Source organism: Xyrauchen texanus, chromosome 30 (assembly GCF_025860055.1).
Source record: "Xyrauchen texanus isolate HMW12.3.18 chromosome 30, RBS_HiC_50CHRs, whole genome shotgun sequence".
Taxonomy (NCBI): Eukaryota; Metazoa; Chordata; class Actinopteri; order Cypriniformes; family Catostomidae; genus Xyrauchen; species Xyrauchen texanus.
The window spans coordinates 33,934,752-33,949,892 of record NC_068305.1 but is presented as its reverse complement, the minus strand read 5'-3'; the positions used below and the strand labels follow the sequence as shown (position 1 = coordinate 33,949,892).

At 38.3% G+C, this 15,141-nt stretch overlaps 1 protein-coding gene across 1 annotated transcript in view; it reads left to right on the top strand.

Moving 5' to 3' along the window:
- LOC127623889 (sodium/potassium-transporting ATPase subunit beta-1-interacting protein 2) overlaps positions 1 to 15,141 on the top strand; it is a 210,517-nt gene that overhangs the window by 71,921 nt on the left and 123,455 nt on the right. The window contains exon 3 of the mRNA XM_052098477.1: positions 11,356 to 11,436. Coding sequence (XP_051954437.1) covers positions 11,356 to 11,436 — 81 coding nt within the window. The remainder of the gene's footprint in view (positions 1 to 11,355; positions 11,437 to 15,141) is intronic.

Sequence of the window (15,141 nt, the reverse complement as noted above, 5' to 3'; positions counted from 1 at the left end):
AAAGTTGAATTCAAATAAATAGATAAAATTAAGGCCCATTTCTTATAAAGGACTTCTCATAAGGCCAATTATTTATATATTTATGCAAGCATATGTACTGTATCAATTTGCAGTATAATGCATCCAAAGTCTTGCAAAGACATTTCCATTTTTCGCACAGTGAAAGACCTATAAAACATTATGTTCAAATAAGCTGACAAAATGAACAGTTCTTAATGTGGACCTTCCAGAATACATTACCCTTCATATGAAGCTTTATTACAGTTTCAATTTGTAGAAATGTACACATATATTTAGAGATCCGTAGAGACTAATTCTAATAAATACAACAAATATTGATCACTTTCCTTAGAGGACCTTCCAGACTATATCATATGACATATGTACTGTGTTAGTTTGGAGTAAAATGTGTCCAAAACCAAAAGAAGGCACAAATACATTTCTCAAATTAAGTGACATTTAGAAAGTTGAATTCAGTTTAATTCAATAGAAAAAATTCATACCCATGTATTTTAAGGTGTTGGGCCTCATGTATTCAGATATAAGACAAAGGCAGGCCTAACACAGTCATAAAGTCTGACTGAGGCCTACACACAAAGTCATAAATCTTACTGAAAAAAACGCATCAAAATCAAACAAAGGGAGACCAAAACAGACAAATCCCATGAAGCCTTGCTCACTTTACTCCTATGTGTGAAATTCCAAAGGATCGAACTCTCAACTCCTATTGGATGAGGCGCACGACAGAACACCCCTCAACCATGATGTCATCGGGAGTAGAAATACATCTGAGATCCTTCTGGGCATTGCTTTCAATGTCTTTGTGTGCCATTTGTAGACGCAGCTCATTGCTGCTCTCAGGTGTAGCCTTGTTTCACAAGGAAGAAACGTGTGTCTTGAAACTGTGGCCACACAATCTCGCTGGATGAGTTGAGATTTCTCTGTGTTCCACCGAATACTATAACGGATCCGAAGGAGACCGCAGAGCAATCCGCATCTTCATCTGTTGACCTGCAGAAGTGAAGAAAGATTTCTCTTCCCTCTTCAACCAAGTTGACCTCACTGATTTCTCCGCCAGCCTGCCGAGAATCAGCAGACGTATCGCCTGCCAACAGAGTGAGGAAACGGCCTCCAGTCATCACGATATAACTCGAGGAACCGAGTCGGATATTATATTATAGAATATTATAGTGTGCTATTCTTGTGTATCAAGGTTATTGCATGTACAGTTTATGGACCGCCAAATCCACTCAATGCTGCTAATAATACTCAAGGCATTAAAGTAATGTACTGTTATCACAAATTAGATTTTGCTGTGTTGTAATCCAACCACATTGGACTTTTGTGTATTTACATCATCGCAGATGAGACCGGCACATTGAGTTTATCCACTGAAGAACCAAAGACCGTGGGACGGTTTACGAGCCATTCACCGCTTCGCCTCTGAGTGATAAACTAACAGCTGCCTTCTCTCCCATGATTGCGAAACCGGCTTCGGTGCCACCACATTATTCTCTCTCTCTGTCGAACTAACTGCACACGCGACCCCCTCACAAACATTTGGCTAGTAGATAACTCGGTGATAAATCTCAGCTCGTGTAAGCGGAGACATGCAGTAAACGGGCAGACACCATTAACCAGCTTCTCAATGCCCAAATTCGTGGCCATATTCTCTGGCCGGAAATCTCACGTGACATACTCTCCATGAGAGACATGTCAGCCATTTTGTGCGCGTCACTCCTTTCATACACACACAGTTATAGTCTTATTTTGGTTACCATATCTAATCATGTCAATGCTTAGTTTGTAGTTGTAAGGCAGAAGTTAATTTGTATGTTTTGCGTACACCTGTGTAAAAGGCTGGCAGGGGTTATCAGTGCTCGGATTCAAGCCTTCATTGTTTCCTTTTGAATATTGATGTTCTCCGGACATCGATTTTCCTAAGAGAACAATCTAATATTGAGACTGTTATACTGTCTGGTTAATAGTCCCTGATTCCAAGGTGGTGCCCCGGAGATATTAATTCATATTAATATTCTATTTATTTAGAAAATTGATAATTATCTTTGATAATAATTAATATTCTATTGAATATGATAATTGATGGTTGTCTTTGATGATTGTTGATTTAAAGGATTAGAAAGCTAACATTGATTCTAATCAATGTTCTACAGTGAAAATGTATTGAGTGGTGGTGGCGTAGTGGGCTAAAGCACTGAACTGGTAAGCAGAAGGTTGTTGGTTCAATCCCACAGTCACCACCGTGGTGTCCTTGAGCAAGGCACTTAACTCCAGGTTGCTCCAGGGCACTGCAAGTTGCTATGGCTAAAATGCATGAATGTAAACTTTATGGAGTCTGATGACAATGCCTTAATTACCATTTATTCTTCTTTGTGTGATGAGGTAGGTGAGGATTGAGGATCTAAATGCAGCTTTATTAGCAAAGATTAAGCAAACTAACTCAGAATATAAAGAAAACCAAAACACCAGGAACCAAGCACAGAGCATCTAACAAAACGTGCAGGAAACAGGAACTATACAAGAATTTCAACATAAAAGACAAGACAAAAAACATGGAATATGTGACACTTTGAGTCTAAATCGATTTGCAATTGGATTACCCAAAGTATTTAACTAATACACCAGCACTTTGAGCAAAAGTCTGGAGATATACATGCGTGTTGTTTTGTCTTTGTGTTGCTCGGTTCTTTCGTGTTTGAAGAAAGTTCTTTCCGTCTATGTTCTGGACTCTGATGATCACGGAAAGTTAATGACTGGATGAAACAAGGCCTTCTGCAAGGAGGACTCGCGACTCCCATTGGATGTATGAACTGTAGAGCAGAGAGTGAGAGACTTCCTCGGGACTTCGAGTCCCGAGCATTCCTTGGACTCTACATGGCACGGAGTATCTGGAAGCAGCATGTGACGAGTTCAGCAGAGATTCAGAAGAGAGCAAGCAGGACGAGGGAAGAGAGAAGAGAGTGTTCTTCCTGTTTGGAGACATTTGATCTGAAATTGGCCGCATCCCCAAAGGTGTCCTGCGCCAATCAAAAGTGACTTTTCAGAGTCACATGGTCGACTGGTCTGTCCAGTTTATTTACAACCCTTTTTTGGGTGAATCTTGGGACTTCCCGCTCAAAAATAGTGCATGTTTAATCAAGAACATTTGTATCTTGACAACAGTACAAGAGACACAACATTCGTTGTCATCAACATTCTCTACTTAACCCAGCAAGCATTTGCATACTAAATATGACATTCTTTCATGAATATTATACGTGTAGGAAAATCCCTGGTTACAAATCATACTGGTTAATTCATTAGTTTTACAACATGGATGTTAAGAGAAACCTGATTGTCGGGGTATAATATCCAGTTGAACCTTGAAGTTACCATACAAGATTAAAGATTATAATCATTGATTTGTTAGTTAGAAGTGATTACAAATCATTACACGTATTTTAAAAAGATCATCAGGCTATAATCATAAACTTGTCAGTTATAAAAGGTACCACAGTTCAAAGCAGGTGTAGCAAGGCTAGGTTTGGTGTAAATTGGGGGTTTAAATGCATTCTGTGTTTTTATAGGATTAACTCAGCAAAGTAATGTGACTGTGTGAAATGTTCCTGGATGATGAAATATCCTTTTTAGCTGCTGTTTGCAGTATAATAATCATGATGTCTTGTGATCTGATGAGTCTAAGTGTAGCAAATTGGTTTATATCGGAGGACAAAACAGAGTTTGTTCTGAGTCTTTCTTGAGAATTCCAGGGATTGTGAGTTCTCTGTCTTTTATTGCTTGTGCCTTTGAACTTAGGGCCTCATTGCAGAGAAGTTCTCATGTCATGTGCGTTCTAGAAAAGTATTTTTGAAAAACAAAATTTGGTTTGTTTTGTATTTAAATTGCAAAGAGGAAATTGTGTTTGTAACACAATAGAGAACTTAACAGTTTATTTAAAAAATATTTGTATTTACAGCATTGTTCAAGTTGCTACAGAACATGAGCAATTGTTATTCAAAGTTAGAATTATTTTTAGGACGAAAATGCAAATATTGTATACACAGTGAATGATACGTATAGACCAGTTGTTAAGTATGGACCTAAACTTAGTGAATGTTTTCTGCAAGAAACAAGCCAAATTGTTAATACAAATAACTGTTTTTTAAAATGTCATATATTAATTTTTTATGTTTTAATCTTACATAAGTTTTTCATTAATTAAGTTATTTCATTATAAAACCATTACTTTAAAGTAAATCTAGTGGAAAATAATGCATTCACTCGTGCCATAATAATAAGGTTGACATTTTCAGGTTTATGCAGGTAAAGTAAATAATGTATTTGTAAAAAGTAAATTTAAGTTGATTTGAAGAAAAAAATAAGTTAGACTGATATATAATATATTTACATTATTATGGGATGTATTTATTAATTACATAAATTATTAATTACATAATTTGATTTATCCGTTTTGCAAAATCCTGAATTCCAAAAAATGTTAAAGGCTGAAATCAATGTTTATATGGAGACCAACTGGTCCTCAGTATCCTCTATGCTTGGGAGGCACTTAAGGCGGTTCTTAGGGGCCGGATCATACAGTATGCCTCAATTACCAGAAAATCCAAAGCATGAGAACTCTTGGAGTTGGAAGGGAATATTAGAAGTGCCAAATGTTGTCTGATGGCCTCTGAAAATTGACCTGATTGAAATACAGATATAGTACTATTTTGTCACGGAAGGTGGTGTTTTGGCTATTCAGAACAAGTTACTTTATAGCCACTAATTTCAGATTATTTTACTCTGGATAGGGGCATCCGGCAGCGTTGCCCTCTTTCCCCATTATTGTTCTGTCTTGTCCTGGAACATTAGTGGCCGAGATAAGAAAGGAGGATGATTTTCCAGGGGTGGCAGTGGGAGGTGTGGTGCATAAGCTTTTGCAGATTATATTTTATTATTCATCTCCGACCCTACTAGATCTATGCCTTGCCTCCACAATATTATTAATTCCTTTTCTAACATCTCTGGATACAGAGTTAATTGGTCTTAATCCGAAGCTTTGGCTCTGACAGCGTTCTGCCTGGTAACGGCTTTTCAGCCGGGTGCCTTGCAGTGGCCCAAACAAGTCATTAAGTATTTGGGTGTTTTATTCCCAGAAAATGTGTGTGATTTAATTAGTTTATTTTGACCCTTTAATAAAAAGGTTTTTGAGCGATGTGGGCAGGTGGGCTTCATTAGATTTATCTATGATTGTGAAGGTTAATGTTATTAAAATGAATTGTATTCCAATATTCAACTACCTGGTACGTCTCTCCCTATAGATGTCCCCCTCTCTGAAAATTAGCCACAACACAATGGAAAAGCAACAACATAATGTAAATAAGCCACAACACAAAGGATAGAAGCCAAAACAAAGAAAAGCCACAGCACAACAATATCAAGCCACAACACAACAGAAATAATTTGCAACACAATGAAAATCAGTCGCAGCACAACAGTAAAGCTACAGCACAACAGTAAAGTTACAGCACAACAGTAAAGCTACAGCGCAACAGTAAAGTTACAGCACAACAGTAAAGCTACTGCGCAACAGTAAAGCTACAGCGCAACAGTAAAGCTACTGCACAACAGTAAAGCTACTGCACAACAGTAAAGCTACTTCACAACAGTAAAGGTACAGCACAACAGTAAAGTTACAGCACAACAGTAAAGCTACAGCACAACAGTAAAGTTACAGCACAACAGTAAAGTTACAGCACAACAGTAAAGCTACAGCACAACAGTAAAGCTACAGCACAACAGTAAAGTTACAGCACAACAGTAACGTTACAGCACAACAGTAAAGTTACAGCACAACAGTAAAGTTACAGCACAACAGTAAAGCTACAGCACAACAGTAAAGCTACAGCACAACAGTAAAGTTACAGCACAACAGTAACGTTACAGCGCAACAGTAAAGCTACAGCACGACAGTAAAGTTACAGCGCAACAGTAAAGCTACAGCGCAACAGTAAAGCTACAGCGCAACAGTAAAGTTACAGCACAACAGTAAAGCTACTGCACAACAGTAAAGTTACAGCACAACAGTAAAGCTACAGCACAACAGTAAAGTTACAGCACAACAGTAACGTTACAGCGCAACAGTAAAGCTACAGCACGACAGTAAAGTTACAGCGCAACAGTAAAGCTACAGCACAACAGTAAAGCTACAGCACAACAGTAAAGTTACAGCACAACAGTAACGTTACAGCGCAACAGTAAAGCTACAGCACGACAGTAAAGTTACAGCGCAACAGTAAAGCTACAGCGCAACAGTAAAGCTACAGCGCAACAGTAAAGTTACAGCACAACAGTAAAGCTACTGCACAACAGTAAAGTTACAGCACAACAGTAAAGCTACTGCACAACAGTAAAGTTACAGCACAACAGTAAAGTTACAGCGCAACAGTAAAGCTACAGCGCAACAGTAAAGTTACAGCACAACAGTAAAGCTACAGCACAACAGTAAAGTTACAGCACAACAGTAAAGTTACAGCGCAACAGTAAAGCTACAGCGCAACAGTAAAGCTACAGCACAACAGTAAAGTTACAGCACAACAGTAAAGTTACAGCGCAACAGTAAAGCTACTGCACAACAGTAAAGTTACAGCACAACAGTAAAGCTACTGCACAACAGTAAAGTTACTGCACAACAGTAAAGTTACAGCACAACAGTAAAGCTACAGCACAACAGTAAAACTACAGCACAACAGTAAAGCTACAGCACAACAGTAAAGCTACAGCACAACAGAAATAAACCACAGCACAACTAAATTAAGCCACAACACAACAAAAATATGCCGTGACACAATAGAAAAGGCATAACACAGTGGAAATAAACCACAACACAATGACAATAAGCCGCCACACAATGGAAAAAAGCAAAACATAACAGAAAAGGAAAGCACAATGGAAATAAGCCACAATACACCAAAAATATACCATAACACAACAAAATTTTGCCACAACAGAATTAAGCCAACATAACAGAATTAATATCGGATAAAATCATAATTGTGCCTGCATCGAGTCAGAACTGCCACACAAATTAAATTCAGAGTTTAAAAATATAAAAATATAAAGACATAGCAGCTTATACAAGAAAGGGACCAGTGATCTGTTAATTTTGTTGTGTTGAAGGCTTGCAGCCTATTTCATTCTAGCTTATTTCCATTGTGTTGGCTTTTCTGTTGTGTTGTAGTTTATTTCTGTAATTTTTTCAACTTTTGTGTGCTTTGTTCATTTTGTTGTGTTGTGCACCCCTGGGAATCTATAATGCAGTACAGCAGAGCATTTTCATTTTCCGTTTACAGTGGAGTAAAACATTGTTCGTGCTGATGAGAGGCATGGGGAAACTAACAAGTTTGTAACTAGTATGTAACTAAAACGTAATAGTGTGGACATGGTTTAAGTTGCCCCACTCACACTGAAATCTTATCAGTCCTAAATTCCAGTCCACTGAATATATTAACTGCCAAATGTGTTCTGATTGGCTCTGATTTTGTCACTGCAAAGAGATATCAATGTGCTGACGGACTGAATCATTGCCCCAAATGTGACTCTGACCATGTCACGCAGTTGAGAAGAAGCAGATCACATTTTAGTGTTATGCATCTCCCTTTGGAATAAACAACGCTCAATTTCTTATTCTAGCAGCAATGACCAGAGAGAGAGAGAGAGAGAGAGAGAGAGAGAGAGAGAGAGAGAGAGAGAGAGAGAGAGTCTCCTACAGAGATAAATTGCTCACATTTGAACATTACTCTTGCTTACATCCGTTTTGGGGATGCTATCAGGCCAGATAAATTTTTATTCTAATTCAACTTGGCACGTTCCAATGGCTGGCAAAGGGCCAAATGAGGTTCCACTACATGCCCACATCTTCTCTTAATGTCCTGACAACATGTCAGATTTCAAGATTGCAAAATTCTTCCTTCGCTACACCAGTCTCAACGGTCTGGTGAGCTCAGCTTTCTAACACAACGATACGTTCACAACCTCCTCCCTCTGGATCCACCCAGAAAGTTTGTTAGAGATATCAAGCTGGATTATGAATCTTAATTGAAGTCAATGGCTCTGTCTAGACCCCCTTCCACCCCAGATGCAGAGGAGGTTCCTTGTTGTTCAACAGTGCATGGAAAGCCGTAGATATGTCAACCACGCCACTCTAGTTGGAATACAGTCATGATGTGTTGATCTTTACCCCCAGCCCGAGGCATGCATATAAAACTGCATATTTGTAAATAAAGCACAGCTGTCAAAACTCTGTGCAACAAATAATTCTTAAGGCAAAGTGACTCGATTGTGAGTGGCGAATCACAGACTAATGGCCTTTTCACATAGAAAGCGACATGAATGATCACCGCTAACACATTCATGCCTATACAACAGGTGCTGCTAATAGACAAGCAATTTTACCTCGGTACGGTAGGTGGCGCAAAGCAACTTTCAGCTGTTCTGCCCTCTGCCCAGGGCTTGAAATTAACACCCGCCAAATATGGGTAAAAATCTGCAGTGGCGGGTAACTCCGTCCCTCTTACTAACCACTTTGGCAGGTGACCTTTTCATTTTTTCCTGCATTGAAAATTCTACGAATGTCAGGCGACACTGAGCTACTGGCGAAGCAAATTTAATGGTATTCTTGCATCTCATAACTTACACATGCATATGTGCAAGCATCAGTGGCTCACATGCATATGTGCGAGCGTCAGTGGCTCTCTACTGACACGTTGTGAGTGCAAGCATTTTCAATTAATTCCCATGGAAGACGAGTGCAATGCTCTCGAGGTGGATTCTCATTTTAATCAATTGAAAACAGTGGACACATGCCAGTGGACACATACAGTCAGCGTGCTCAAGAGCAAAACTTGCATTCCGACAGGCTTTACTCGATATCTGGGTGGCTGGAGGAGACCATAAATCTTATGTGACCCATTTGAATTCTGTAGAGAATATTCCAGTATAAAGCTCTGTATGGAGGAAATCAAACCCCTTCAAATTGCTAGAGATCCCCTTCATTATAAGCACACTGAAGAGGTAAAGAGGAAACAAATAACACGTATGATCAGTTTTTAGAATACATATCATCATCCTTACTAAAATGTTTTGGTATTTGGTAATGATTAACTTTTTTTCTGCACTAGCTGGTAACTTGTATAGATTCCTATTTAATCTATTAGAGTGAATCTAGTAGACTTTATTTTTATTACGGCTGTAAAAGTTACAGATAAAGGTTTCTAAATGTTTTTAGGCTGTTAGTATTTTTTTTTGGCATATATTTTTTTTAGAACAAATATATGCCAGGGCGGAGGGCGGGGCTGGCTTGTGATTATACACACCCGGTCCTTTATCAGGCTAATTAAGCCTTCAAGAGGGATAAAGGCCGATGGCAGATGATTGGCAGATGACCACTGTAACGAAGAGCTATCCATGGTCTTACCTGTGGCAATATCCTTATCATGACACATGCCACTGTTAAACAAGTGTAGAACAATGGTAAACTTTCATACAGTGAAATACATCTACATAGGCACATGTACTGTATATGTATAGGCAAGTACAATTTAGACTGAAGGGATTTAAACTTCCATTATTGACCAATTATTGACAAAGTTTCCTCCTATTCTAACTGTCCATGACATAGATATTCTATAGGTGACTTAAATCAGTCTTATGTCCTGCTAAACTAATATCATTCTTTTTCAAATAATGTTCAAACAAGTGCATGCAGTTACAGTCTCCAGTTACCTTTATCACTTTTTGCGAGGCAGGGGATTTTGTCTAGTGAAAATGCTGAGTGGCTTCTGATCTTGGAAACTACTAGCCACAGTGGCTGGTGAGCCAAAACGTTAATTTCAAACCCTGCCTGTGCCCATCATGGGTGAGAAGAAGAACAAGTTTACAATCAAATGAGTTCTCTAGCAAGCAGATAAAGAAAATGGATTTATATTTCTAAGCAGGACTTAACTGCTGTCAATGACTGTAAATTATAGCTCAGCAAAAACAATTACATTATTTTGTGGAGACACCACCACATTTTTGGTATACAAGGCAATTTGATGCAAAGCCATTTATACAGAGTGCAGATAGTCACATCAATAATATTATAAATATTAGGCAAAGGAAATTTTTTAAAGATTAAAGATGTTTATTAAAAAGGTGATACAAAGGCAAAGATGCTGTTATATTAGATTTATTATATTTGATTAAAATAATATACACATCCAAAGGAAAAGCTAAATATATATATTATGCTGGTTAACTAGCATAAACAAGCTTCTTAACTAGCTTAACTAGCAATACTTCTTTGGTCAACCAGTTTCACCAGAGGACCATTCTGGTTGACCATAATTGTTTGATGATAAACAGCATTGCTACGCTGGTTCACCAGCTAGACCAACATTAAACCTGCATGAAAATTCATGCAAGAGTAAGCTTGTCTCTTCAGCTGGGTTAAGTAAGATGTAGAAAGATGTGGAACCAAATTGTAGAGTCTTTGCGAAGCCTAATTTTCATCAAAGCTAAGTTCATATTGATCGATCTATTTGCAGTACTTTTCGAGAGCTACTCAAAATGCACGTCGTTGACTGCTCATTTTCAAGCACCAAAGGCCGTGGTTTTCTGCTCAACTCTCTTCAAGTAATTCAAATTGATTTAGCATTTCCCCTTGCTCAGTATTTCATTTGTACTCACCTGTCTCACTTTAAATTAAATCAGATAAGTGTTATTTTATCTAAAGATCACTGCCTGCCTAATAAACCACAGAGTTCTCATGCCGCTCTACCTCTCACATTTTAATCAGCAAAAAGATGATATGAGCTGGTAATGCTTGTCAACAAATACAGCATCCTGCACTATTTCCCTTTCAACAAATTTGTTTAAAGTAATGTTGGTTCGCTTAATTTCCCAATGATGCGAAACAGAATAAGACCTGTGTCTATTTAACCAAAATTTGCTCATACCCCCGATTTTGCTGGGGAAACTGTCTCATTGTTTTCTAATCACATCCCGCTATTTCGATAAGCATTAGCGCATGAACCAGGGAGCGAGCCACCCTCGCTAACTCCCACACAGGGTTCTTGCTTCCGTGGAGAAACACAGTCTCCCCTCTCTGCTTCTTTGGCAGATTCCAAATCTGTGGAGGCAGAATATTTTAAGGAACACACATCAGATAATTAATTGCAGAGAAAATCTCCCACTTCTGCGTTTGCAGGCCAATTAATCACGCATATGCAAATGTGTGTTTGGTTTGTTGGTTATTGTGGGTCTGAGGTTGAGATTGCTCGCTCAAAAACCCACTTTCTGTCTTTCTCTTTTTCACAGTATGCAGTCTGGTTGGTGCTCTGGGTTGCCTGGAACGTCTTCATCATCTGTTTCTATTTGGAAGTGGGTGACCTTTCAAAGGTAATGGCTGATTTTGTACTTGTTTTGCAGTGGATAGTCCCTCATAATGAGTATCATTCTTTTTTTGTGTGTGTGTTTTGAGTCACATCTCTGAAAGAATGTTATTCTGGTTGTTTAAATTGGATTTTAAATATATGTCTCAGATTGTCAGCTATAATTGTGTCATAAGTAGTGAGGTTGGGAAAGGCTTTATTGCTCTTTTTGCCAGTGATGCAAGGTCACAACTGGGTCTGAGATTCTATCTAGAATTGGCAGAATTGCTTGGACAGAGAGCTTAAGCTGTGGACTTGCTGTATATGCTAGTCAAATTTTAATACTTGGGTTAGGGTTTTGATCAAATCTTTTAACCTAAATATGGACAATAATAACATTAATGCTTGCCTTAGCAATCGCCATTGGCAATGGAACAATAATTAACCTTAGTCAGGGTAGTCATCATATTTCAAATGAGGCTGGAAGGGATATAATTCCATTCAGTAGTTTGAAACATTGAAAATATGTTTGAATTAGTTTTTAATCGAGTGGACAAAAATAATAATCACTAAACATTTAGATTATACAACCTAATGAATGAACCCTGTATGTCCATTCTTAACAGCCTTGTTTTTGCTCAAATTAAATATGGTATCATAGCAATGCAGTACTAATCATTCAGAACACCTTAGCAACTACATATTAGAAACGCACTTGCAACAACCCACAACACCAGTGGTGAGTTTTGCCCAGGCAAGCACCATGCATATATTATTCAGTATGTACAAATGTACAAATCTAGTTCTTTTAACTAGATGCAGATTTGTGTATTGTGTTGAAGTAATTTCTTCACAAATGATGGACTATTTAATAGTCCATTATTTGCTCATATGTAGAAACAATTAACAAATGTGTAATTGAAATGTCAAAAATGGTACCCAATTAAATGGCAAAACTGACATGATTACCAGATCCATGAAGCATGTGCATTACATTTTTATCTTGAAAGCACTTGTGATTACAAATGAGACCTTTTTTGCAAATTAGACTTTTATTTTGATAGCTGTTTAATACTCAATCTTGTATCTTCTGGTAATTATAAATGCTAAGTGCTTTTTAACAGAGCCCTTCAGGTCACGTGAGAGCTCTTTATTTACCTTCGTAATTGCAGGCCAAAGGTTAATGCTATTTGTCAGTAAGCAAAGCCTGTACAGTATGTATTACACCATACCTTAATGTACTTGGGATGGTAAGATGTTAGGCTGAAAGTTAGTCTCAGTCACAAGTCACATTCATCTTTTTCCATACAAGTAAAATGTGACATTTGTTTTTTCATTTGTGGGTGAACTATCACTCCAATATCGGGTGTAAACATGGCCTTAAGAAATAAGGTACAAGTAAAGGCTGTAGTAGTGTATCACTTATGATAAAAACATGCCGTGATAAAGGCAGATGTCTGCACATCTTTCCTCGGGCACAAATCTGTAATGAAGATTGATCCTTTAATCTTTAAATCAGCTAGAAATGTCTGCCAGTCAGTCTGGTTTTCTAGTTGATATGTAATTTATGTGCAATCTTATCAATAATTTTAGATGAAAGAATGAACATTTCACTTTATTTCATAGCTTTGCAAGCTATGATGTCAAAAATGTCATATGAATCGCCTGATTTAGCTATAATTTGAAGGTTTTGGGGTTTGGGACATTAAAAATGTGAACCAGCCTAGGCTGGTTTGCTGTTCTTAAATGGTCTCCAAGCCTGTTAAGGCTGGTCTTTAGGGGTTAAGGGCACTTCTCAGCTGATAGGCTGATATGCTGGAAGGCCACCTTTAACCAGCTAAGGATATTAAATGAGCTTCGGCTGGTTTCATCTTTTCTTTCATGAGGGATTTTTGCCAATTTTTTTTTTTTTTCGGACGATATTGTACTGCTGCATCGGTATCATTAATTACAACACAGGCAGCAAGATGCCACCATTCAAGTCAATGTGGTACTGTTTCACATCAGTTGCATGCTGTTGGTCCACTGGATTGGCAGTGGTGGTCTGTCTTTCTGAAGCTCATCACAAGAGGGGCTGGCAACCTGTCAGAGCTACAGTGGAAAACATTTAGAGCCTCCACAAACCTCTCGAGAGTCTCTCCCAGGGTCTTCATAGCTGTTCAACGCCCACTTCACTTTTAACAGGAGAATTCACACAGCTTCACATCCCACAAGGGATCTTGTCAGTCGTTGTCAGCTGGTGAAGAAAGTCTCTTCACTATCCTTGATGTCTCCCTTGGTCTCTGATTAGAGTGAACTTGAAGCGGCAAACAAACTGAGCCACATTCCTGCAGTGCAGAATTCTGGCTTGTCAGTGTTTTGCTACTTTAATTAGTGTGGAATGTTTTAAGATATTGGTTATGCAGTTAGATCCAGAGTTATTAGAATTTTTAATGATTTAACTTTTTTTTTTTTATTTATATTTCATTTCTTTTTAATTTGTTGTTTCCTATGAGTGTTTTTGTCAGTATTATAGTCTTTTTTTGTATTTTCTAGATCTTGTTCTCTGATTCTTCAATGTTGTGCTACTTTAGTGAGAGAAGTTACAGAATATTAGTTAGCATAATGTATTTCCTTGTGACCATATAGCTCATGATTTATTATGTGAGTGTAATGTGTTTAACCAGGAATGAATCTGCTGAGACCCACATAGGCAATTAGATTTAGATCACATGGAAACAAATGAAGATATAAACTAAAATATAAGGGACTAATCGCAGTCAGTGTTTCTTATTCTATTTCTTTTTTTTTTTTTTACTCACACAGGGCTCAATACAAGTCAAGACTCTAGTACTTGTGTGAAAATTGCTACCCCCAGTAAGAAGGTGAGATGGTCTCGCCTAGCTGGACCTAGCTGGTCGCCCAGACTGACCAGCTGACATGTATGCGAAACCCCTCTAAAACCAGAAAAATAAAAATAACCACCTTAGGCTGGTTTAAACAGTTCAGGATGTTTGGCACGCCTAAGAGACAAGTTGAAGATCATCTTGGACTGGCTAAGAGAGTATGTAAAAACCAGCAAACCACTTTAGACCTGTTAAAGCTGTTTTTTGTTTGTTTGTTTTCACTTAGGCCTTATAAATCTTAAGAAATTTATTTTAAATAAGTTATTGTCTGTCACAAACCCTGCCTGCATCTCTGCCTGAATTGAGCAAAATTAACAGCAGAAAAAAAGGTGTCCAAAGTAAATACCACAGCAGCCTCCACCCATTCCACTAGTTTATAAGCAAACACAGGCAGTCTGGTGGAGACCAGAGTTGCCCACTGCACCTCGCTTTGCTATCTAAAAGACTATTCCTCCCCATCCACACCACCCTGTTCTTGAGAGAATAATGCATGTTTTGCTGGTTTGAGAGGGGTTTTGGGCACTTGTCAACTGTTCAGACCAGGTGGCCTCCCAGCTAAATCAGCTTAACATCAACTTGGCCAGGGTGGAGACCATCTAACCTGTTAAGACCAGCAAACCACCTTAGATGGTTTACACTGTATTGATGTAATGCATTAATGTTTACTGTCCTGGATATAGTTACAATTAAAAATAATAACTTCAGCAGAGTTATGAGGAATCCTCCAATGAGCACAGTGACAGGTGATCGCACGCGCTGTGACAGCGAGGATGCAGAGCTGTAAGGAAACCTCCGCTGAAGCATAGCTAACACACAAAAAACTGGAAGGCAACCACACTCCCAACATG